General features: G+C 37.0%; 1 protein-coding gene and 1 long non-coding RNA gene across 15 annotated transcripts in view; one reads left to right on the forward strand and one right to left on the reverse strand.

Moving 5' to 3' along the window:
- The window catches only part of ACBD6 (acyl-CoA binding domain containing 6), a 207,755-nt gene that overhangs the window by 162,004 nt on the left and 19,876 nt on the right, over window positions 1–25,875 (forward strand). For 10 of the 14 annotated variants that reach the window (XR_013382137.1, XR_013382138.1, XM_077902077.1 and 7 more), the window contains one exon: window positions 23,543–23,573. The exons of 1 other annotated variant lie outside the window; for it this stretch is intronic. Coding sequence is in view for 9 of the 13 variants with exons in the window: in XM_077902077.1 (XP_077758203.1) it covers window positions 23,543–23,573 (31 nt within the window). In the remaining 4 variants the exon portion in view is untranslated. Of the gene's footprint in view, window positions 1–8,427; window positions 8,475–11,906; window positions 11,983–23,542; window positions 23,574–25,875 lie in introns of all 14 variants that reach the window. 3 more of the 14 variants (XR_013382139.1, XR_013382140.1, XM_077902082.1) reach the window with 2 other exon arrangements.
- Window positions 1,699–24,422, reverse strand: LOC144316301 (uncharacterized). Its single transcript, XR_013382146.1, has 4 exons — window positions 24,370–24,422; window positions 16,275–16,470; window positions 9,494–9,706; window positions 1,699–2,052 (listed from the first exon to the last, which is right to left on the reverse strand). It is a non-coding gene; the product is annotated as an uncharacterized LOC144316301 (long non-coding RNA).

Consider the following 25,875-nt stretch of genomic DNA (forward strand, 5'->3'; position numbering starts at 1 on the left):
TATCCAATAGAAAAAAGACATTCTCTTCAATAAATGATGTTGGGAAAATTGGACAGCCACATGCAGAAGAATGAAACTGAACCATTCTCTTACACCATACGCAAAGATAAACTCAAAATGGATGAAAGATCTAAATGTGATATAGGAATCCACCAAAATCCTAGAGGAGAACACAGGCAACAACCTTTTTTGACTTCAACCACAGCAGCTTCTTACAAGACACGTCTATAAAGGCAAGGGAAACAAAATCAATAATAAACCATTAGGACTTCATCAAGATAAAAATCTGCACAGCAAAGGAAACAGCAAAACTAAAATGCAGCCTACAGAATGGGAGAAGGTATTTGCAAATAACATATCAGATAAAGGGCTAGTATCTAAGATCTATAAAGAACTTCTCAAACTCCATACCTAAAAGACAAACAATCCAGTCAAGAAATGAGCAGAAGACATGAGCAGACATTTCTCCATAGAAGACCTACACATGGCCAACAATCCCATGAAAAAATGCTCCACATCACTTGTCATCAGGGAAATACAGATTAAAACCACAATAAGATACCACTTTATACCAGTGAAAATGGCTAAAATTAACAAGTCAGGAAACAACAAATGTTGGCGAGGATGTGGAGAAAGGGGAACCCTCTTGCACTGTTGGTGGGAATGTAAGCTGGTATAGCCACTCTGGTGAACTGTGTGGAAGTTCCTTCAGAAGTTAAAAATAGAGCTACTCCACGACCCAGCAATTGCATTACTGAGCATTTACCCCAAAGATACAGATGTAGTGAAATGAAGGGACACCTGCACCCCAATGTTCATAGCAGCAGTGTCCACAATAGCCAAACTGTGGAAGGAGCCACGATATCCATTGACAGATGAATAGATAAAGAAGATGTGATTATATATATATATATATAATATACACACACACTACACGTACACATATATTAAAATATATATATATAATGGAATATTACTCAGCCATCAGAAAGGATGAATACCTACCATTTACATCAACATGGATGGAACTGGAGGGTATGATGCTGAGTGAAATAAGTCAATCAGAGAAAGACAATTACATGATTTCACTCGTATGTGGAATATAAGAAATAGTGAAAGGGACCATAAGGGAAGAGGGGGAAACTGGTGAAAAATTAGAGAGGAAGACAAACCCTGAGAGACTCCTAACTCTGAGAAACAAACAGAAGGAGAGGAGGAGATGGCATAAATGGGTGATGGGCACCAAGGAGGGCACGTGATGGGATGAGCACTGGGTGTTATACTATATGTTGGCAAATTAAATTTAAATAAATAAAATGCTAATGATTGCAAAAAAAAAAAGTGGAGCCTGAAGATATGACTCAATTGCCACAATATCATGATCAAATTTGACTAATTTTTTTTTAATGGATGAACAAAGAGCATAGTTTCTTGAGATGGAATCTCCTTCTCTGAAGTAGGATGGATTCCTTCACAACTTTATGAAGATTATTGAAATGACAACTAAGTATTTAGAATATTACATAAATTTTGTTGATAAAGCAATGGCAGAGTTGGAGAGGCTTGACTCCAATTTTGAAGTTCTGTGGGTAAAATGTTATCAAAGAGCATCGCATGCTAGAGAAATCATTCATGAAAAGAAGAGTCAATCAATGTGGCTGACTTCATTGTTATATTTTAAGCAGTTGCCAGAGTTGCCACAACCTGCAGCATCCACCACCCTGCTCATTGAGCAGACATCAACATCAAGGGAAGACCCTCCACTAGCAAAAAGATAACTCGCTGAGAGCTCAGCTAATAGTTAGCATTTTTTAGCAGTCAATTATTTTTTAATTAAGGTATGCACATTTTTTAGACATAATACAATTAAGTATTTTTAAATTAAGGTATGCACATTTTTAGACGTAATACAATTGCACAGTTAATAGACTACAGTGTAAACATAACTTTTATGTGCACTGAGAAAGTAAAAATTTGTTTTTCTTGCCTTATTGCAATATTCACTTTATTGCTGTGGTCTGGAATTGAACCCTCAATGTCTCCAAGGTATGCCTGTAGTTAAAAAAAAGGACAAACCTGAAGTCAATTACTTAAAGTGCAGCTTATTCTTAAGGATCTTGAAGTATTTCCCTATGTAGCAAAAGACAGTGAGGCGATTAAAGTTTCATTCCACTTGTATTGTGTTAGAATAGACATTACAGAACTAAGTCAAATTTGATAGTTCAAATTCATAAAAATGGCTCTGCAAAATAAAAAGTAAAAAAGAATAAAGTAAATGGGGAAAGGGATAAAAAGTAAAATGCGCCCTACAAATTTAACACATCATCAGATTTTTGTGGCTTTGTGAGTTTTTCAAATATATATTGCTGGAAAAAATTTATTTAATAAAATATACATAGCATAAAATTAACCATTTTAGCCTTTTTAAGTAAACAGCAACATTAAGTATATTTACATTTTGTGCCTTTGTCACCACCATCCATCTCCAGAACATTTCCCTCTTCTCTAGCTGAAATTCAGTACCCATTAAACATTAACTCCCTATACTCTCCTTCCCCCAGCCCCTGGCAAACCACACTCTACTTTCTGTCTCCTAAGAATTTGACTACCATTGATATCTCATGTAAGTGGAATTATACCATATTTGTCGTTCTGTACTGGTTCACTTCATTTAGCATAATGTCTTCAAGGTTATCCATGATATAGCATGTGTCAGAATTTGATTTTGTTTTAAGGCTGAATAGTATTCCATTGTATGTACACACCACGTTTTGTTTATCCACTCATCTGTTGATGCACATTTAGGTTGTTTCTGCTTTGAGACTATTGTAAATAATACTGTTACGAGCATTGTACAAATAACCTATTTGCACAAATAGTGTATAATGGTGTACAAATAACCTATTTGTGTACATGCTTTCATTTCTTTCGGGCAGATACCCTGAAGTGGAATAGCTGGGTCAAATGGTGATACTGTTTAATTTTATGAGGAATTGCCATACTGTTTTCTACAGCAGCTACACCATTTTATATTCCCACCAGCAGTGCACTGGGTTTCCAGTTTCTCTACATCCTTGCCTACACTTGTTATCTTCTGCTTTTGACAATAGCCATCTTAATGAGTGTGAGGTGATATCTCATTGCATTATCAGGAAATTTTAATATTTAGCAGATAACTGACTGAACACTCAGATTAAAGGAAAGCCTGACAAATAATACAAGCTGTAGAATGATACAGAGTTCTCTATATTGAGAATACACCTATTTATTACTTTCAGTTTTTTATGGGAATAGATATCTACAAGTCATCTATATTGAATTCCATAGAATTGTTTATCATGTTTAAGAGAGTAATTACTAGGGCAGCCCGGGTGGCTCAGCAGTTTAGCACTGCCTTCAGCCCAGGTTGTGATCCTGGAGACCTGGGATTGAGTCCCACGTCGGGCTCCCTGCATGGAGCCTGCTTCTCCCTCTGCCTGTGTCTCTGCCTCTCTCTGTGTCTCTCATGAATAAATAAATAAAATATTTTTTTAAAAAAAGAGAGAGTAATTACTAGAAATTTAGCACAGACTACCGTAGGAATAAAGGCAACAATACAAACATAAGAAAACAGTGCCAAGATTATTAAGTTTAACTCAGATATTTTTAATTAAATACTCCATGGCTTGGATGGTACCAAATACTAGATGACACAAAAGAAGTATAAGCCATGGTCCCAGTTCTCAGGTTGCTTACTGATGAGACAATAAAACTCATTCAACAACAAGAACAGTTGTAAGCCAGAATGTAATCAAGTGCCATAACAAGAGATACTCTGAAAGTATCTACCTTTTTGAAGAGGTAATGGGAGAGGAAGGGGGGAAGAGAGTGGTAAGAGCCACAGTAGTCAGAGACTTCTTCAAGAGGGAATTGTGGCCTGTCATGAACTGTAAATGCTAGGTAAAATTTGGCCACAGAGATGGGGACAGAGAGAGGCAGCAGAGATCTAGATTTGTGTTTATAATGAAGAATAATTGGATCAAGTGGAGTCAGACCATGGATTAAGGAATTTGTGTGTTTGTGTGTGTGTGTGTAAAAGGAGTGACAGTTGGGGTCCCTCGGTGGCTCAGTTGGTTAAGCATCTACCTTCGGCTCAGGTCATGATCTCAGGGTCCTGGGATTGATCCCTACATCAGACTCCCTTCTCCACAGGGAGCCTGCTTCTCCCTCTCCCTCTGCTTGCCACTCCTCCCGCTTGTGCTCACTCTCTCTCAAATAAATGAATAAAATATTTAAAAAATAAAAATAAAAGGAGTGACAGTTGTTTTTTTAGAATGATTAATCTAGTGACAGTGTACTATTACTAGGGAGAAAGACAACAGGGAGGACCACCAGTGAAGACGTCATTGTATTAATTCAGATATGAATTGATTTATATTTGGGTAATAACGACAGAAGATATGAATAAATTTTCCAGATATCAAAAGGAAAACTTGAACCAGGGTCCCTTAATGGATTAGAGTAAGGGGTGCTGGAAGGAAATATTAAAATTAGGTGTCACTGAAGAAGGTTGAAACATCTTTAGTTGCACTGTTATTATAGCCTGGTTGATCATATAAAAATTACTCAGTTGTTGAGAGGGAATTGGGAGTGAGGAGAATGCAAGTAGAAAAATATTTGATATGATTTTATAATAGCTTAAAGATTTCTTTTTTTTTGTTTTTTTTTTTGTTTTTTTTTTAGCTTAAAGATTTCAAAGTGAAAATCAGTTTTATGGTGACATTCAGAGGAAAAGCTGGGGACAATCTGAATTATTTTTAAAAGATTTATTTATTTGAGAGAGAGAGGGAGTAGCGGAGGGAGAGGGGGAGAGAGTCTCAAGCAGACTCTGCACTGAGCATGGAGCCAAATGCAGGGTGTAATCTCCCAACCTTGAGATCATGACTTGAGCCAAAACCAAGGGTCAGACACTTAACTGGCTGAGCCCCAGGTGCCCCAACAATCTGAAGTATTAATAAAACTTTGTGAGGGATAAAAAGAGGAGCTAAAAAGAATAAAAAATCGTTTTATCTCAGAGGAAAATGAGATGAAAGAGAGGCCCACTAATAAATGAGAGGGTATGAACCCAAAAAAGCCTAATGATTAACTGAAGAATTAAACCCATTTTTAAAAGCTGACTTCACACAAGAAGTGAATTAACTAAAATTAGTTAAAAAGTATAGAAATAATTTGTTAAGTGGTGATGACATTGCTCTAGCAATATCCTAAGGCAAATAAAAAACTCAGGAAACATTTTACCTCCTCACCTATAAATGATATTTAAAACACAGCCTTCTTAGTGAATAAAGGTAATTTTCAGGTATATTTTTGATCTGTAATGTGTTTTGTTCTATTAACCTGAGAATTAGAAAAAGGAAAAGAAAAATTGAAAAAGCAAAAAGAAAGCTTATTTCCATTTTATCTGTTTATATATTGTCCAATAAGTCTCATAAATTTTTAGTAAAAGCAGTGGGATAAATGTAGAAAGTAAATGTTTAGAAGGCTATGGACTACAGAGCTGACAAGAAATAAGCAATATTTGTGTATCAAAAATATCTATACTGTTTAGAAATTAGTAGCATTTGGACTGAAGTTTTTAGTTAATGGAAGGGTTAAGAATATGTCACAGTTTCTCTCTTCATTTTATGCCATGTGGTTTTATTCAGGCACTTCAGTGTTCATACTGAAATCTACCAGTCTTGATCTCATTTTGTGAAACCTCTCATCCCCAGCAAAATTCATTTATGCTCTGTGTTAACTTGTACACACGTATCTTGGATCATGCTTCCTTTAAGACTTCAAATTCTGAAGTTTTTCTAGATCATTCATTCTTAAGTATAAGCCATTCTCAATTGTGATCCTACACTTCATGCCTTAACATGCCTCCCACCTCAACCTGATGCACTGAAATTAATCATTTCAGTTCATCTCATGGACCAAGAAGGTGGGAAAGTGGTATCAAGACTCAAACTGGTTAGAGCTCCTTGAGTTTCCCTGCATGGTCATATTTGCTAGAGAAAGACACCATTGTTCCAGAGATAGCTGCTCCCGCCCTATCATCAAGATTTTATTTTTAATTTATCCCACACACACACATACACAAAAATTGAAAGGTAACTAAGCCTTACCATATTAATATCTCCATCCCTTTCTTTCATTAGTTCTTCATTTGTGTACTTATTCATTCAACAAATGTTTACTGGCTGCCTATAATATGCCAGGCAGCAAATTTTCATACTCTAATAGAAAGTACATTTTTATTCATATAAGTATGTATGTATTATGTATGATGTATTTATTTTTAAACATTTTATGTATTTATTTGAGAGAGAGAAAGAGATCACAAGCAAAGGGGAGGGTTAGAGGGAGAAACAAATTCCCCTTTGAGCGGGGAGCCCAGTGTAGGGCTCGATCCCAAGACCCTGAAATCATGACCTGAGCTGAAGGCAGGCAGTTAACCTACTGAGCCACTGAGACGCCCCTCACGTCAGTATTTAAAGACGCAAGTGCCAAAGGAAGAGGCAGTCTCTAGGCCTCCTACTCAGTCATCTTTGTAGGCATGAAACTCCTTGGGATGAGGAATTCAAGGACTATTAAAGCAGTTGTTTTATGTTTGGAAACATCTTTCTATTAGAAAATTCTGTATTTGACTCCCTGAAATTTTCTCATATTCTTCCAAGTTCTGCAGTGTACCCATGTAACCTTGTAAAAGCAAACCTAATTCCTCTGCTTTTAGATACTCTCTTTCATGCCTAACATAACATAATTGAAAATTATTATACCATCCAACTGAAACCTTTTTAAAGCTCTTTATATATGCTTTTCACAACAATTTTCACACAGATTCAATACTACTAACACCAAGGAATCATCCAACCCAAACAGAATAGCACTGTATTTTCTTTTTCTTTGTTTTTTTGTTTTTTTTTTCCACAATGTATTACCACAAAATCAATACATGTTTATTATCTCACAGGCTCCATGGGTCAGGAGCTGGGGCATGGCTTATTTGGGTCTTCTGCTCAGAATCTCTCCAGGCTGCATTCATAGTGCCAGCCACGCTGTGTTTTCATCTGGAGCTTGGTATTGTCCTCAGGTTCATTTAGATGATGGGCAAAATTCCCTTACTTGTGGTCATGGGACTGAGGCCCTCCCTCGGCTGGAGGCCATTCCTCTCCACAGGCAGTTTCCAGCCTGGTCACCATGACTGTTGGCTTTAAGGCCAGCTCTTTCTAGGCTGTCTCTGCCCTCCATTATGGAAGTAGTATCCCCTCATATTCACAGATCCTGGTCATGCTCAAGGGGAAGGGATTCTACAAGGGTCATCGAGGTCATCCTGAAATTCCTCCTGCTATCACTTCCCTCATTTTAACATTGTCCCAACTATTAATACATTATAAAATTGAATTTGTTTTTGAGTAGCTACATCAAACTGACTGAGCTTATTCCTGCTAAAGACCCATGTCTTCAATTTATGCTTCTCCTAAGATATTTGCTCCAAACTGTAGTTCATGACTACTTGGTCCTTAGTACAGAATCTTATATTTATCTCTGTTAAATTCCACCTTGTTACATTCAACTGACCTAGCCTGTCAACATTCAAAACCTGTTTCTCACACAATTTGCTTACCATATCTTAACTTTAAGTGGATTTCTAAAACTAGCTTCAGAATTCTAAATTTCCAGCAAATACTGCTAATTTTCAGGGAGCTGCTACAGGCCAGACTTTGCTATATTGTAAAATAACGTAACTTTGAAAAATTCAACGTGTTTTATTTTTACTTTATAATGGTAGTACCTGCTCACAGATATATAGAAAAGTAAAATGAAAAAAACCTGCATTAAAAAAGCAAAAAAAAAAAAAACCCTGCATAGACATATATGTACTATATACAATATAGATTTTAAAAAACGTCTTCAATATACCATATTCTTGTTTCACATAGTTGAGATCTTTAAAAACATTTTTGATTCTTCCATTTTACACTAATAATACTGTGATGATTTTCTAAGTTGTAAATACGTCATGACCATCATTTAAAATTGCATAATAATCTCAACAAATGTATTATTAACTTTTTCTATATTGTTAGGCATTAAATTATTAAATTGTTCCCAGTTTCATGCTATTCTAGGTAATACTAGAATTATTTTTTCCACAAAGCTTTTAAAATATTTGAAGTATTTTTTAAAGATAGATTCTAGAAATGTTAAACCAGAGGCAGTGACATTTTCTGAGTGTTAGCTTATTTATGCTCTTACCAACAAGTGAAGTGCCTACCTATTTCATAGCACCTTCTGTGGGTGGGGATCTGTTTTGTGGATGTACCAGACTATGAAAAATTTTATTGTGAAAGTAACAAGTGAGTATGAACAGAAATAATCATTTCTTGGATTTCTCTGTTGTAGGTCTGATTATTTACCATAAAAGAGGTTTAGAATACCTCTATTCTAAGGTACGTATAGTATTATAGAAATAGTAATGCGGTAAGCAAAACACCCTTCAGGAAAAGCAGCTTTGCTCTGATACGCACCTTATGTATGCTGATGAGCTTAGAAAGTTATTTTTTTTTAATAAGCTACAGCTTCTCAAAATATGCATACTTGAAAAGTACAGGAATGAATTGAGGAGAAGTAAAGATTAGTGCATAGTCCTGAGTGAGGAGTAAGATTATTCACTCTCAATGTGCTATATACAGTATGGTTAATTGAAATTGCACAAGCGTGCTGTATGTGAGGCTATAACCTTCCTTACTTAGTGTCTTTAACCTGCACTCTTCTCCTTCCTTGTGTAAAAATGTAACCACTGTTCTCCTTCCTTGTGTCTATTTTTGTTGATTCCCCTTTCTCCTTTTCAATATATTTGAGAAAACATGGATTTTGAGGTCAGAAAAGCCTGGGAACCTTGGGTAAGGTACATATAAACTCTCTGAGTCTTATTTACTGAGTTTGGAAATGGGAATAATAATGTTTATGGTGGTTGTGAGGGATTAGAAGAAATGTTTGCAAAACTTACAGCATACAGTAAGTATGTAGCCAGAGTTTGTTCCTTTTACTTTCCATACTCAAAAAAATTTGCAACTAACCCTTTGGCAGTTAAACATTTTGGATTAGAATTGGTTTCAAATAGCTGAACAGTTATATTCTGCTTTTTATTTTTTGGCTGGTTTTCTCTAAAAATTTTTTTCGAACACATTGTATACTTCATTGCTTCCTTCTTAAATTGTTGTGCTATACCATGGGTATTTATAGGTAGTGTGAAGCATAGGGCTAAAAAGCTTCTCTTTCTCTCTTGAGATTGCTAAAATCTACTGGTTGGCACGCAGCCCAGCCCACTTTATGGTTGGCTATTCTCTGTGGTCTAAAATGTCTGCAACTTGCCACCTCTGTCACAGCTTCCCATTTCTGCTGGCTGCCACTGTTGCTGCTCCCATTCTTTCTTCTAATTGCTATCAGTTTTGGCTGGCCCTCTTACCATTTCTCTTCTCTACTCCTTGTTTTCCTTCACTTTTCACTTTCCAGGTCTCTTCAGTTTTGTATTGCATCTGATAGTTTATAGGCAAATTGGCCATTCATTGCTTTTGCAAACTAGATAGAAAAATCCTATCCAGTGAGCTAGCTGGTCGCAACATGTTTAATGTGGTCCTTATCAGCATTTTCCTTCCGTGCAGTGAGGTCCTTGAGAATGCTAAAAAGCAAGTCCTTGGATTAGTGAGGTATGACTATATTTGGTTTTCTTGCAAGTCATTTATTTTTCTTTAGTCTTATTTAGTTTTAATTTTATGCAAAGTTTTGTGTTAGATACGATGGTAATAGGGGCCTCGCAAGTTAAAGTATGCCATGGTCCTTCAAAAGAGCAGGGGAACACATATTCACAAATAAGACAAGGTAGAGAAGGGAGGAGAGGGACAAAGTTTTAGTTAAGGATTGGGAAGTCTCAGAGTTGTAGCAAAAGTTCCAAAAAAGAGTGATTGCCTTTAAGTCTAGTCTCAGAGTAGTGGGTAAGAGTTTCAAGTCCCTGCCAGAGTCAGAACAGAGAAACAGACCAGATAGAGGGGAGCTTTTATGATTCTCTCCCACTGTAAAAGTAATGATAGAGCATCAGTGGGATCATGGGCACATTTTCCCTTTTCTTGTTTAAGAGTCTGGGTCTTTAGATTTCTTGTATTATTTTGTCATTCATTTGTATTCCTTATAAATTTTTATTATTGACTTGGAAAGGAAATGGAGGTATAGTGAAGAGGTTGCATATTTCCATGCTTTTATAGCCTGAATTTTAAGCATGGCTGAATTTTTCTACACTCTAACTTTACTATGTGATTTTGTTTATTTTAATTCAACTGAGTATTTTTATTTTACCCTAATGTATGATCCCTTACAAAGATTTCAAATGTATAACCAATTTTAATTTATCTGAATTGTTTTTGCTCCTGTTTATAACTCTATATTTATTAAATTTGAACATTTCTTTTTAAGCTAAAACAGAAAGGAAAGGCATAAATAACCATGACAAACAACCTTTTCTGGTGTGGTCATTTGAAATGAAACAACCGAAAAATTTAATCAACTTAAATTTTAAAAAATTAGCTGATATAAGTTGTAAACCAGATGAGTAAAAGCTTTCACTTACTCATTCTTGACATTCAATTCCATTTATTCTTTGTAATATATTTTAAAACAGAATGTTTATAAAGACTAAGCTTTGGTTTCCTATATCCTGTGTTGAAGTTACCAAGAAAAAAATGTTTGGAATCATATTCTTGCTTAAATACAAATTCCACTGAAACACACAAAGAGGAATAGCAGAGGTAAAGATTTTGTAAATATAAAATAGTAGTGTTTTATTAAAGCATCATAATCATAATAGTAAAAGTATTATAATACAGGAGTTGATTTAAAATAATTATGAACTATGATTAAAAACTCAATAGGCTTTATATTACTCATTTTTACCATCGAGTTCATTGATTGTACATTTTTAAGTGCTTATGATGTACTAGGCATACAAAAAATGAATAAAAGAATTTGCATTTGGGTCTCTAAAGACTGTGATTTGATTAGCAACCAATTTAAAATAATCGTCTTTGTTTACCGAGAAACTTCTTTAGACATATCAAGGTACTTAGACATACAAATAACTCAGAGTTGAGGAAAATTCTTGATGTCTTCTTAAAGCCTACTCTTTTCTCTAGTACTCTTGGAAGATAGGAAAGATAATAGAATTAGAAGACAAGCTGGTTGTCCTCCTATCTTTCTCTTCCTAACTTGCCAATCAGTTCTGTGATTGGAGTCATGGTTCTTATGTTTGTATCCCTGCTCTAATTGATTTCTGGGTGGAAATGCTGTAAGTCAAAAGATCAGAAATCTCAACATTTTACATTAAATGCTGGAACACTTCAGCCTACAGCATGTGAACTCGAAAGCCCCAAATTAGACCTGGTAATCTGAAAACATAGCAAACAAGAAATAGATGGGAAGTAACCGTGTCACGCTTGTAATTGTGAAGGGCCATTTACAAGTAGCTGTGATTTTAATTGATCAGTTTTTATTGGAAAAAGCTAAGTAAAAATTATCACTGAAAAATGTCTGTAAACATATAGATGGTATCCAGGTATTCAGAGAAAATGCAAACAAATAGTAACATTTTCTTGTTTAAAATTTAATAACAATAGATTTCAGACATTTTGTAAAGGTGCAAGTAAGTATAAAGAAAAGGATTTTAGTCATCTTTAATTTCAGCCTTGAGATGACCCCTTATCACTTTTGATGCTTTCCTTATCTTTTTTTCTATAGGTAGATGACACATTTTAAAAACAAAAGTGGGATCATCCTGTCCATAGTTTTATAACCTCCTTTATTTATCATTAATATCTTCTCTTATCCATTAGATACTCTTTACTATAATTTCTGATGGCTCTCTAGGATTCTGTCAAGCAAGTGTATCATCCTGTAGCCACACCACTGGTAAGATGCTTATGTTGTTCTCTTTTTCAGTATATGAGCCAGACTATAAACTCCATGAGCACAAAGACTATAATGTATTTATCATTGTGGCCCTAGTATGTAGGCTTTCAGAAAATAGGTGTTTAACTCTCCTACCCTTCTTTGTCTGTACCTATGCCAGGAGAAAAGTCCACACCTGTGCTCACTTCAGAGTTATGACCATTAATCCCAAGTCCTGCCTATTTGAGTGTCAGCCCTCAGGGCTGCCCAGTATTCACACCACATTACCTTACTTCATTATCTATTCCACTCTGCTAGATAACTCTTTCATTTACTGTTCTCTCCTTAAAATCCAAACACCTCCTTCCTCATCCTCATTTTCTGCTGATGACCTTTCTTCCCATTTAACTGAGGAAACGAGTCATTTTTTAAAAACGTGCACAAGTTCTCACTGTCATATCTACCCACCTCCCTGCATCTGTGCTTATATAGACCTCCTTCCCCTCCTTTGAGTAGCTGATATAAATGTTATGAACTCTCCGTGCTCCAAAAGCCAGCCCCTCTCTTATGTACGATCCCATTCTACTTAAGGATCTTTTTTGCATGATTAGTTTTCCCTCTCTTCTGTATAAATGCCATGAGTATACAGATATGCTACTATCTCTGCCCCATTTAACTGTCCAACTACCACCTAATTTCATTCTTTATGGCAAAATTCCATGAAAGAGTTGTTTATGCTCTAACTCCTCCTTTCCCATTATCTCTTGGGCCCACTTGAAATAGGTGTTCACCTACACATTCTTCCAGTTCTTATCAGGAAAACCACTAACTTCCACTTTGATAAATCCAATGATCATTTTTCAGTTCTTACCATACCTGATCTATCAGCAGCATTTGGCATAATTGATTATTTCTTCTCAAAATACCTTATATTCTCTTATGTTTCAGGACATTACACTTATCTGATTTTCTTACTACCTTACTGGACTTCTCAGTTCCTTTGGTTGCCCCTTCTCCTATCTTCTAGGTTGCCCTAGAGCTCAATCTTTGGATCTCTTCTTTTCTCTGTACCCAAATCTTTGGTGATCTCATCCAGTCTCTGGGCTTTAAGTATATGCTCACAAGTCCCAGATTTATATCTCCAGCCCATACCTCTCTCCTGAACATCAGACCCATATATCTAACTGCCCGCATGACACTCTCTTAGGATGTCTGATAGATATCCCACACTTAATCTGTGCAAAACCAGACTCATGATCTTACCATGAAACCTTTTTTATCCCAAGTCTTTACCATCTTTTTTTTAAAAAAAAAGATTTTATTTATTCATGAGACACACAGAGAGAGAGAAAAAGAGAGAGGCAGAGACACAGGCAGAGGGAGAAGCAGACTTCATGCAGGGGCCCAATGTGGGACTGGATTCCCAGTCTCCAGGATCATGCCCTGGGCTGCTAAGCCACTGGGGCTGCCCCAGTCTTTCCCATCTTAATGGCAATTATTGCTTAGGCCAAAATCTTGGTGGAATCCTTTTTTTTTTTTTTTTTTTTTAAAGATTTATTTATTCATTCAGAGAGAGCGAGAGAGAGGCAGAGACACAGGCAGAGGGAGAAGCAGGCTCCATGCAGGAAGCCCGATGTGGGACTCGATCCCGGGTCTCCAGGATCACACCCCGGGCCGCAGGCGGCGCCAAACCGCTGCGCCACTGGGGCTGCCCTCTTGGTGGAATCCTTAACTTCTCTCTCTCTTCTTGCATACCCAGTCTGTCAGCAAATCCTATCCCTTACACCTTCATAATATGACTAGAAGCTGACCACTTTTCACCTTGCCTTCTGTGAGTACTTTGGCCCAAGTACCCAACATTTCTTACCCAGATGGTTAAAATAAACTTCCTGTCTCCCTTCAGTCTTTTCTCTACCTAGCAGCCAGGGTGATCCTCTTAGCCCATAAATGAAGTCAAGTTACTCCTCTACTGAAAACCCTCCAGTGACTTCTCATTGAATTAAAAATAAAAGTCAGAATCCTTATAATGGCCTACAGGGTCCATGCCATCTGGCCCTCTGTTATCTCTCACACCTCATTTCCTGTTACTGATCTAACTTGCTCATCTGCTGCTATCTCACACTGGCCCTTTTTTAGTTCCTGAGACATGCCAGCATGTAACATTTCAGGGCCTTTGTACTTGCTCATCTTGCTCCCTCTATTGCTTTATCCCCCAGATATTCATACAGCTTATACCCTCACCATTTTCAGGTTTTTCACCACCCACTCCACAATCATTTTTTCAGCATGGCCTGTATTGGCTACCTTATTTTAAGCTGAACCCATTCTACCCTGCCTCCAGCGTTTCTATCCTTTTCTGCTTTTATTTTTCTCTATATCATGTATTATCATCTAACATACTGCGTATTTTACTACCTTGGTTTATTTTCTGTATCCCCCTCCTCCAAAACTAGGATGGAGATTTTTGTCTGTTTTTACTTACTGCACTTAGAACAGTGCCTGGCACATAATAGGTACTCAGTAAGTATCTGTTAATGAATGAATGTAAGCAGTAACATCCTTGTCAGATAAGTATTTGTACAAATCTATGATTCAGTCATTCATTCACTCAGTGAAATGTTTGAGTGCTTACTGTGTGCCAGATACTGTGCTAGATACAAGGGATATAATAGTCAAAATGTCACACAAAGGTCCTATCCTTATATAATCAAATGAAGATAACAGATAAATACATTTTTAAACTATAAAGTGTAATAAGTGCTAAGAAAGAAGCAACCAGGGAATTGGACTGAGGGATAACAGGAGGTAACCTTTTTGGAGCAAGTAGTGAAGGAAGACTTTCTCTCCGTAGATGAAAGAGAAGCTGGGACTTGAAGGATGAAGAGGGATCTAGCCATGTGGAGAGCAGGAAAAACAGCATTTATGAGATCAGATTAGGAAGTTAGGTGGGTCTTAATTATGCAGGGTTTCCTAGGCCCAGTGGTTCTCAAAGTATGGAATGGGAACCCCTGGGAGTCCTGATCTTTTCAAAACTATTTTCATAACAACATTAAGACACTGTTTGCCCTTTTACACTCATTCACTCTTGAACACACATTGGCATTTTTTAGAGACCATATGACATGGTATCACAACGGAATGAATGCTGAATGAGATATGAATATCCAGTTATGTTCTATTTAGCCAGGCATTAAAGGGATTTGCAGGAATGTAAAACAATGTCACCCTTCTCACTATGTTTTCTTCTCTTTGGGAAAATATATTTTCATTTTAAAAATTAAGTTATTTCTGGGGCACCTATATGGCTCAGTCAGTTAAGCGTCTAATTCTTGATTTTGACTCAGGTCATGATCTCAGGGTCTTGAGATTTAACCTTGTGTCGAGCTCCACACCCAGTGGAGGGATGGGGTAACTGGGTTGGGCATTAAGGAGGGCACATGATGGGATGAGCACTGGGTGTTATACTCAACTGACAAATTATTGAACTCTACATCTGAAACTAATGTGCTATATGTTGACTAATTGAATTTAAATTAAAAAAATGAATGACCCCCTTGATTGGTAAATTGCACCTGGACTACCTGGAACTGCAAAGGAATGCTAAATATTTGATGGGGCACTGCACTTTGGGCTGTCCTGAGTTTTTTATAATTGGCATATCCATTGTAGGGCCCTAGAAGCTATTGTTACAAGATACAATGGCTCCTATAAAACAGCAGGGCTTCCAAATTAAAGATAGGTCCCACACCCGCTTATATGGATTTCTTCTTCTCTCACCTGAGGTGTATCTCCTAGAGAAAAGCTAGCTCCTGGATGGCTAGGCAAGCTGTCTACTGCAAGGATTCCAGGCTGACACTGCCCTGATGGCAAGTTCTAAATGGTTTCTGTCTGACATCCTTTTGAATAAACTCATGCCAAGTGTGTTCAATGGTAGCTTTAGGAGTCTGAATCTTAGGTGGACCTAAGAGGACTACCCTGTAGGCACAGCAAAGACATTATCCATTCCTTAATTTCAGCCGCTCACTCACACTGTGTCTCTTTTATTCTAGTCCCTCTTTCTAGCAGTTTTTGCAGCATGTTGAATGAAGTCCATGTAGTCCTTTCAGCTTCAGCTCCAAAAACAAACCTGTTCTTGAGAACATTTGTGTAAATGTAAATCTGGGCATTTGCCTTAAAAGGGATGAGTAATCGGTACACACTGCTTCCGATTGTTCTTTCACTTGTTTTCTTGTCACGTTCCACAATTCTGTGGAGGATCAGACGAATGTCCTGAGATAGAAAGACAGCAAGTGAAACAGGGACATCTGACTTACCCAGAGGCTTGTTAACCCATCATCCTCAAGTCTTTAGAAAGTGATTTTCAAGCTCCCCACTGTGGGAACCCCTTTTGGTGCCAGTACTGGCAACTGGCAGAGAGGCAAGAGTGCCATGTGTTCAGGGGCTCCAGGTTGGTCCTCTTCTCAGTCAGAGCTTTTCTGTTTGCTTTAGTTACTTGCCACTGCAGATTGCCTGCAAACAAAAGCTTCCAGAGTATAAAAAGTACACCTACAATGAAAATTACTGACCAAGGGCATTTAGCCCCAAACTTAAGATAAAATGGAACATACAGATCTATGACAAAGCTTACTACAGATTGTGTTGTAAAACCATCACCAGCCCCATCACTCAGACACTTTCCTCATTTTAGACACAACTTGAAGAACCTACTTATCTGATTACCAGTCCTTGGCAGAAGTAGCAAATGTTAGTTTAGGCACATGGTCAGTAATAAAGGATATTTGATAATCCTGTGATGAGGGAAAGTGTTAAAAAAAAAAAAAGACTAAAATCAAAATCAATGAAAAACAAAGGTAGCCTGGGATCATTTAATGGAAGGCCAAATAGCTCTCTATTCCTTGATGCCCTATGACGGCATCATTTGTATTATAGCATGTATAATAAATGATGTTTTTTCAATAATTTGAGAAGATACATGCACCCCTATGTTTACTGCATCATTATTTACAATAGCCATTATAGGGAAACAACCTAAGTGTCCATTGATACATGAATGAATGGATAAAGAAGATGTGGTATATATGTGCAGTAAGTATATAATGATACTTAGCCATGAGAAAGGAGGAAGTCCTGCTAAATACAACAACATGGGTAGACATAGAGGACTTTACAGTAAATGAAATAAGACAGACAGAGGAAGATAAATACCATATAATTTCTCTCATATGTCAAATCTAAAAAAAACAAGTGAAGAAACAAAACAGACACAGATACATAGATACAGAGAACAAGCTAATGGTTGGCAGAGGGGAGAGAGGTGGGAGAATGAGTGAAAATAGGTAAAGGGGATTAAGAGGTACACACTTCTGGGTTTCTTAAAATTTATTTATTTATTCATTCATTCATTCATGAGAGAGAGAGAGAGAGAGAGAGAGCGGCAGAGACACAGGCAGAGGGAGAAGCAGGCTCCATGCAGGGAGCCTAACATGGGACTCGATCCTGGGTCTCCAGGCTCAGGCCCTGCGCTGAAGGCAGTGCTAAACCACTGAGCCACCGGGGCTGCCCCACACTTCTGGTTTTAAAATAAGTCTCAGGGCAGTTCCGGTCTCCACACTCCGCGCAGAGTCTGCTGAAGCTTCTCTCCCTCCCCCACTTGTGCTCTCTCTAAAACTATAAATAAGAATACATTTTTTTAAAACCCCACAATAAGATATCAGCTTACACCTGTCAGAATGGCTAGAATCAAAAAGACAAGAAATAACAAGTGTTGACAAAGAGTGGAGAAAAAAGGAACCCTCATGCACTATGGTGGGAATGTAAATTGGTATGGCCACTGTGGAAAACAGAATGGAGGTTCCTCAAAAAATTAGAAGTAGAAATACCATATGATCGGTAGAAACACCGCTATTAGATATTGACCCAAAGAAAATGAAAATACTAATTTGAAAAGATATATGCACCCCTATGTTTATTGCAACATTATTTATATAAACCAAGATAAGGAAGCAACTCATGTATCTACTGACAGATGAATGAATAAAGAAGATATGATACATACATATATACATACTAGGGAATATTACTCAGCTATAAAAAGAATGAGATCTTGCCATTTGTGACAACATGAATGGACCTAGAGGGTATTATGCTAAGTGAAATAAGTCAGAGAAAGACAAAATACAATATGATTTCACTTATATGTGAAATCTAAAAGCCAAAATAAATGAGCAAGCAAGCAAACAAACAAAAAAACAGACTCCTAAAACAGAGAACTGATGGTTGCCAGAAGGGAGATGGGTGGGGAACAGGTGAAATAAAGAAGATTGAAGGGTACAAACTTTCAGTTAGAAAATAATAAGTCAGGGAGATGAGAAGTATAGCATAGAGAATACAACTGATTAAAAAAAAAAGATGTAAATTTGCAGGCACAGAAATAACATGCTTCCTAGATGTTCTCTGTGAGAAGAAAATTCTCCTGAGTATTACTGGTTGGTTATTTTTGTGACCACAGTGATATTAATACTCTAATTTAATTCAGACCTTTAACGGTGAGGGATTTCCTTTTCCTACAAGATTCCAGACTAGATGATGTAAAAATTCTCAAAAAACACCCAAGAATGCAGAATAAAATATAACAAGCATCCCTTTAAACGCATAGCAGATCTTATGAAAAAAGCAAGGGTCTCCAAGGGTCCAAACAAACACAGGTAAGAAACAAAATTGTAAGCCTTAAAACTAAGCTTTAAAAAACCCAGAGCTTTAAAAAGAAAGTAGTAAGTTTAAGCCAACAGTGGGCTATCCTGAAAGAATTTGCCAATCTCAATACTTATGAGATAAGAGAGCTCAAAGAACACCAACTACTGTCAGGAAGATAGACTAAAATAATCTGCCCACTGATGCAAAGTTATTATGGAGAATTTGTCTTGGCTGGTGCCTCAGGCCCAGGGGAGCTGGGAGAGGTTTGCCCTTTTAAAATTTACTCTGCTTAAGTGTTCAGATTCCCCACACTAAGGAATCAACAAACAAGGGTTTTAGTATTTCTGTGGTACTTAGCAGAAACAAAAGCAAAGTCATTCTGGAGGGACAGATCCTCAATCCAGTGAACACAGCACAGAATTTTTCACACTTAAAAACCACACTTAAAATGAACTTACAGGGTTGCATGGGTGGCTCAGTGGTTGAGCTTCTGCCTTTGTCTCAGGACGTGATCCCAGAGTCCTGGGATTGGGTCCCACATTGGGCTCCCTGCATGGAGCCTGCTTCTCCCTCTGCCTGTCTCTGCCTCTGTGTGTGTATGTGTGTGTGTGTGTGTGTCTTTCATGAATAAATAAATAAAATCTTTAAAAAATAAAAATAAACAAAATAAAATGAACTTACAGTCCAAAATTATAAAGCACACAGAAGTCAATCAATAATAAGCAAATCTCAGGCAGCACAACAAACATCACATGTAGCCATCACCCATCTCCTCACCTTGATCTCAAATAAAAGAAATATAGGGACTATAAAAGAAGTCTATTTAAAATGCTCAAATATATTTAAGTCACATTTTAAAACATGAGAGAAAAGCAAGACGGTATCTGTAAAAGATTGGAGGATAGTTTCCAAGCAGAGGGAAGAGCATTTATAGTTGTGGGAGTCCAGAGAGGTATTCTTATTGGGAGCGGGCAGTCACCAAAATGGGAGAAGGAATTGGGAGAAAGACTCGGGTCATAAATTGGGTTGCATTCTGTGTTAGAAATCTTACTTACAAGTGATAAAAAGATAAACATTTGTCTAGGGAGTATTTTGTTGTTGGCTCACTTAACCAAGAAGGGCAAGGCTGTACTTGGAATGACAAGAATCTGAGCCTCATTGTCTCACCATCTTTGACCATGGCTTTTCTTTGTGAATACTTCATTCTTTTCTACTGTGGAAGTTTTCTCCAAGTAGAGAATGTTGCCATTTGCAGATTGGGCTGACACCTTTTGCTTTTGCTTTTTTTTTTTTTTTTTTTTTTTAATTCTCTGTTTTTCTTAATTGTGGTAAAATACAAAAGTAATCGTTTTATCAAGTGTACGGTTCAGTGGCTTAAACACATGCACGTTATGCAGCCATCACTACTGTCCACCTCCAGAACTTGTTCACCATCCCAAACTGAAACTCTCTCCCCACTAAATAAAGCTTCCCATTCCTTCCTTCCCCAAGCCCCTGGTAACCACTATTCTATTTTTCTGTCTCCATGAATTGAGTATTCTAAGTACTTAATGTAAGTGAAATAATACACTATTTGTCTGTTGTTGTCTGTCTTTTTTGTTGTTGTTGTTGTTGTCTTTCTTATTTCACTACATTTTCTTTTCATCAGGAAAGAAAGAACCTTTGTACACATACTGCAATCGCCTAGTTCCATATTTTAAAATCCTAAGCGAAAATTCTGATCGGCTTGACTTGGCTTTTTAGACCAGAAAGATGGAGGGTGGTATGGTTTACTAAACATGGCTACCCTAGAATATTCCCCAGTTCTCTGTGTATACGTACCTTCTAATAGAGTCCTTCTTTGTCCTCTCTATCTAAAACAGTACCCACATCACTCCACACCCTTATTCTGCTTTGTTGGTTTTTTCAGAGCACTTATCACTGCCTGTTATTAAATATATTTATTTGCTTATTACTTCCCCTACTAGTAGAATGTAAGACTTATAACATGAGGGATCTTTTCTCTCTTGCTCACCTCTGTGTTTTCATTCCATAGAACAGTGACTGGGACACAATAGAGCTCAGTAAATATTTTTAATTAATTAATAAAAATTGGGCTGGAGATACAGATTTAGTATTCAGTGGTAAAAATGATTAAAAGAAATTGTTTCCACCTACCTAGTGAAGATAAACAATTAGACATTAAAAGAGGGGTGCCTGGGTGGCTCAGTCCATTAAACATCTGACTCTTGATCTCAGCTCAGGTCTTGATCTCAGGGTTGTGAGTTCAAGCCCTACGTTGGGCTCCGCACTGGGTGTGGAGCCTACTTTTTTTAAAAAAAGGAGGGCAGCCTGGTGGCTCAGCAGTTTAGCGCCTGCCTTCAGCCCAGGGCATGATCCTGGAGACCCAGGATCGAGTCCCACGTCGGGCTCCCTGCATGGAGCCTGCTTCTCTGTCTGCCTGTGTCTCTACCATTCTCTCTCTCTGTGTCTCTCATGAATAAACAAATAAAAATCTTTAAAAAAGGGGGGGGGGAGGAAGGAAGGAGGGAAGAAGGAAAGAAAGATGGAAATGAAAAGAAACGGAACTTTGAATATATATAAATAGAGCAATTAAACAAGAAACTTACACAAATAGCAAGAGAGCTACACTTTCTAAAGGTAGATAATTGTGGAAAATATAACTTTGTGTGATGGATGCATGAATCCAAAATTGCAATAGATTAAGCCCTTTCTGAAATTGTTTTCTGTTGCTGGACATTTAAGCCATAAGCACAACTGTATAAACTGCTCACATGTTTGCATGTGAAGGTATAAACACATACACACACACACACTATATACACTTTTTCTGATTAACATTGGAAATGGGCAGGGATCCCTGGGTGGCGCAGCGGTTTGGCGCCTGCCTTTGGCCCAGGGCGCGATCCTGGAGACCCGGGATCAAATCCCACATCGGGTCCCGGTGCATGGAGCCTGCTTCTCCCTCTGCCTGTGTCTCTGCCTCTCTCTCTCTCTCTCTCTCTCTGTGACTATCATAAGTAAATAAAAATTAAAAAAAAAAACATTGGAAATGGGCAAATTAGACATGAGTCTAAAGCCATATGGGCAGTTCTGTTCTTTCTAAATTGCTTTGGTTATAGCCAGGCAGGTCAGAATACTCTGAAGTGCAGCTTTTCATTGTCATGCTGCCCACCGTAAACATCAACTTGGAACCTCTGCCTGTCCTTAACCTCAAGAGCAGGGCAAGGCAAAGGGGAGCAGGGAGCAAGGTGGGGGCCATGTTGAAAAAGACAAGAAAGACATAGGCATTTTGTAATGTATATAATCCTTGAATCACTAAGTAGAACACCTGAAATTAATATATTATTGTATGTCAACTATACTTCTATTAAAATTTTTTTAAAGGAGTAAAAATATTCTTTTGTCTTCCTGACTTCTTTGTGCTGCTTTCCATCTTCTACTTCCCTTAAGTTTATTATCCTAATGATGTTCAGTGGGCAGCCCAGACTTAACCCTGTTACACTTTAGCCAAGTTGGCCCTACTCTCAAGGTCCCTCAAAATTAATTACTTCTTTCAGATCTCCACTCACTTTCTTATGCCTTACCCCCAAATCCAGCAAGAATTCCCATTGTCTAGTAGGAAAACAGTTTAATTAAGCTGTTATATTGCCTCAAGGTTGTCTCCCCAACCCCCCACCAGATGTCAGCTCTATAAACCTTCTCTATGTTAAAAAACCTTTAAGGAATGACTTTTTCTTACTACTTCTCTGAACCAGAAAAGAAGTTTCCTATGGCAGCTTTTGCTTTTCTTCCTAGGGGATTCAATAAAGAGAACCATAGCCAAAAAGTTCTGGAAATTAGCCCCCACATTTAACTTCTAAGAAGTGAGAAAAGTAGCTATAGTATGCGCAATAGTTGATTAGGCATAATCACCCTCTCCCAGTTATTCATAATAATTATTTATTCTTAATTACCAGGGACACAATAGTGGCTGTGTATATTACTAAGTGAATATCAAAAAAACTACTAAATTCTGCCTCGTACTTTAATCTTGATGAATTTTTTGCTCATAGCATGATCACACGCTCTCAACTTAAGAGGCAGCATTGCTAAAAGTACTCATATGTGTTATAATTAGTATATGTAGTTAGAATATCTTGATTTAAAAAGAAAAAAATAACAGAACTATCAGAGTAATCTATGGGAACTTTTGACTTTCTTAACAACTTCTAGGACTTTATATGCTTTGAAATCACATTTCTTTATGATATTTAATCAGGTAATATTTGATAATATTATAAGCCTGGAATTTGTTACTATTTGAAAGGGATTTAAAAGCTACTAACTTTTTAAAAAGATTTTATTTATCTTTTAGAGAGAGCATGTAAGAAAGAGAGAGAAGGGAGCATAAGCAGGGGGAGGGCAGAAGGAGCAGAGAGCCCGACAGGACCCTGGGATCATGACCTGAGTCGAAGGCAGACACTTAACTGAATAAGCCACCCAGGTGCCCCAAAAGCTACTAACTTTTATGAGAAATCACAGACTTTTTACATAGATTTGGCAATAAACTTAGGAAAAAACATTATAATACTAACCAGGGTAAAGGATATATGGTGTCAGGGTTTTTTTGCCATTAATGGTAATCAGATTGCCACATTTTAAGAGGTTCTCTTTGATTTAATATCTGTAACCTGATTGTCCTGTGATTCTGATGTAGCAGCTGCAATGCAGAAGTTGCCATTCAGCATTCTAGAGAACTTGGTCAAAAGTTACAGGAAGGCTCAAAGAACTGTATCTGATAAATTACAGAACTTTGGTATATTAGATATATTTGCTATAGCTTGTGTACTTTCATACTTTTGCAATAACATAGACTTCTAAAATGTGTTATTAATTTCTTTTACAGGATGATGAAGGTCAAACAGCTCTACATTATGGTAAGATGTTTCCAAATTATTAACAATCATATTTGAAAGCTTTCTCTATTTCAACTTTGTCCAACCCTATCCAGTACTTTGAAAAATGCCTGGTCAGTTGGTACAGCCACTTTGGAAAATAGTATGGAGGTTCCTCAAAAAATTAAAAATAGAATTACCATATGGTCCAATAATTCTATTACTATATATTTAACCAAAGAGAATGAAAACACTAATTCAAAAAGATAGGCACCCTTACCTGCATTGCAGCATTATTTATAATAGCCAAGATATGGAAGCAACCCACATGTCCATTGATAGATGAATGGATAAAGATGATGTGGTGTGTATGTGTATATATGTATACACACACATACACACTAGGAAATATTACTCAGCCACAAAAAAAAGAATTAAATCTTGCTATTTGCAACAACTTGGGTGAACCTAAAGGGTATAATGCTAAGTGAAAGAAATCAGAGAAAAGACAAATACCATATGATTTCACTCATGTAAGAAATAAGGAAGAGACAAATGAACAAAGGAAAAAAGAGTCAAACAGACTCTTATACAGAGAACAGGGGCACCTGGGTGGTTCAGTCAGCTACACATCCAACTCTTAATCTCAGCTCAGGTCTTGATCTCAGGGTCATGAGTTCAAACCCCATGTTGGGCTCCATGCTAAGCATGCTAAGCATGGAGCCCACTTTAAAAGAGAGAGAGAGAGAGAGAGAACAAACTGGTGGTTGCCAGAGGGGTTGTGGGTGGGAGCATGGGGGCTGGTGAAATGGACAAAGGGGATCAAGACTATACTTACCTTGATGAACACCGAGAAATGTATAATATCGTTGAGCCATTATATTGTATATCTGAAAATAATATAGCACCATATGTTAATTATACTTGAATTTTAAGAAATAATATAAACACAAATTTAAAAAGAAAAATGTCTGGTTACCAGCAGAAATACAGTAATATTTTATTCGAAAATAGATTAGTAACCTCTAAAGTTAGAGATATATTAAAATTCTTACAGGAACATTCATAGTAAATTGAGCCTTTCTATACCATCAACAGAAATGGAGGCTCCTCCAATCCCCCTTTGAAAATTCATTATTTCATGCTTCATACTGTCAGTGACAACTAAGATGCTAATCATTGTCATTATGGGAGCTCCAGTCTCTCCTACAAGAAATACTTTCTTGATGTAATTGAAGCAAAGAAAAAGATTTGATTTTTTAACTCCTTTCGCCTACTAACTGATTAGCTTAGTTAAGTAATTTTCACTATAAAATAGAGGATAGTCTGTAAGATTGACATAATATGGTTCTTAAAGAGTAAATTGGGATGGGTAAATTTTATCTCTCTGGGTAAATTCAGTGAGATAAAAGATACTGAAGTATATTGCAAATAAAACACTTAGTAAAAGTATTCTTACTTTTAGTCTGTTTAGAGGTGAAAATGGTTGAATAAGGGACAACCATCAATTTTTAAACCAGGTTAAGGATCAAAGTCACCGTCAGACTTTGAAAGACAGAATTAAAAAAAAAAAATTAAAAGAAAAGAAAAGGGGACACCTGGATGGCTCAGTGGTTAAGCATCTGCCTTGGGCTCAGGGCATGATCCTAGAGTCCCAAGATCAAGTCCCACATCGGGCTCCCTGCATGGAGCCTGCTTCTCCCTCTGCCTGTGTCTCTGCCTATCTATGTCTCTCATGAATAAATAAATAAAATCCTTTTAAAAAAAAAAGAAAAGAAAAGAAAAGAAAAGAAAAAGAAAGAAGAAAGAAAGAAAAAGAAAGAATACATTAGGCTCTTTTTGCCAGTTTTGGCCACCCATGGACATTTTTGTCCACTTCTTATTAGCATTTCCTTGGATGTCAGAAACCTTACTGAGTTGTCCAAGAGTCTAAACTGTTGGACTAGCTATTAATACCAACTATATTTATCAGCCTGATGATGACAATTGAATATCACAATGCATGCCCCAACTCATCTATGAGTTTAGTTAATATAACCTGGGTACCAAAACTAGCACCAAAAAAATGAAAATTGTGAGTCAGTGTCACTTTTGAACATATATATACAAATCCTAAATAAAATATTAGCAAGTGAAATCCATGAGTGTTTTTTAAACATGTAATTAAGTAGAATTTCTCCTAGGAATTAAAAAATGATTTAACAGTTTAAACATTTGTTAATGTAGTTTGCCACATTAGCAAATTAATTGAAAAACCATTTAGTAAAATCAGATGCAGAAAAAGCAATTGAGGAAATTCAATACAGAATGCAATATAAAGAAGCAATACAGAAAAGTGTTTAAG

Source organism: Canis aureus, chromosome 6 (genome assembly GCF_053574225.1).
Source record: "Canis aureus isolate CA01 chromosome 6, VMU_Caureus_v.1.0, whole genome shotgun sequence".
Lineage (NCBI taxonomy): Eukaryota > Metazoa > Chordata > Mammalia > Carnivora > Canidae > Canis > Canis aureus.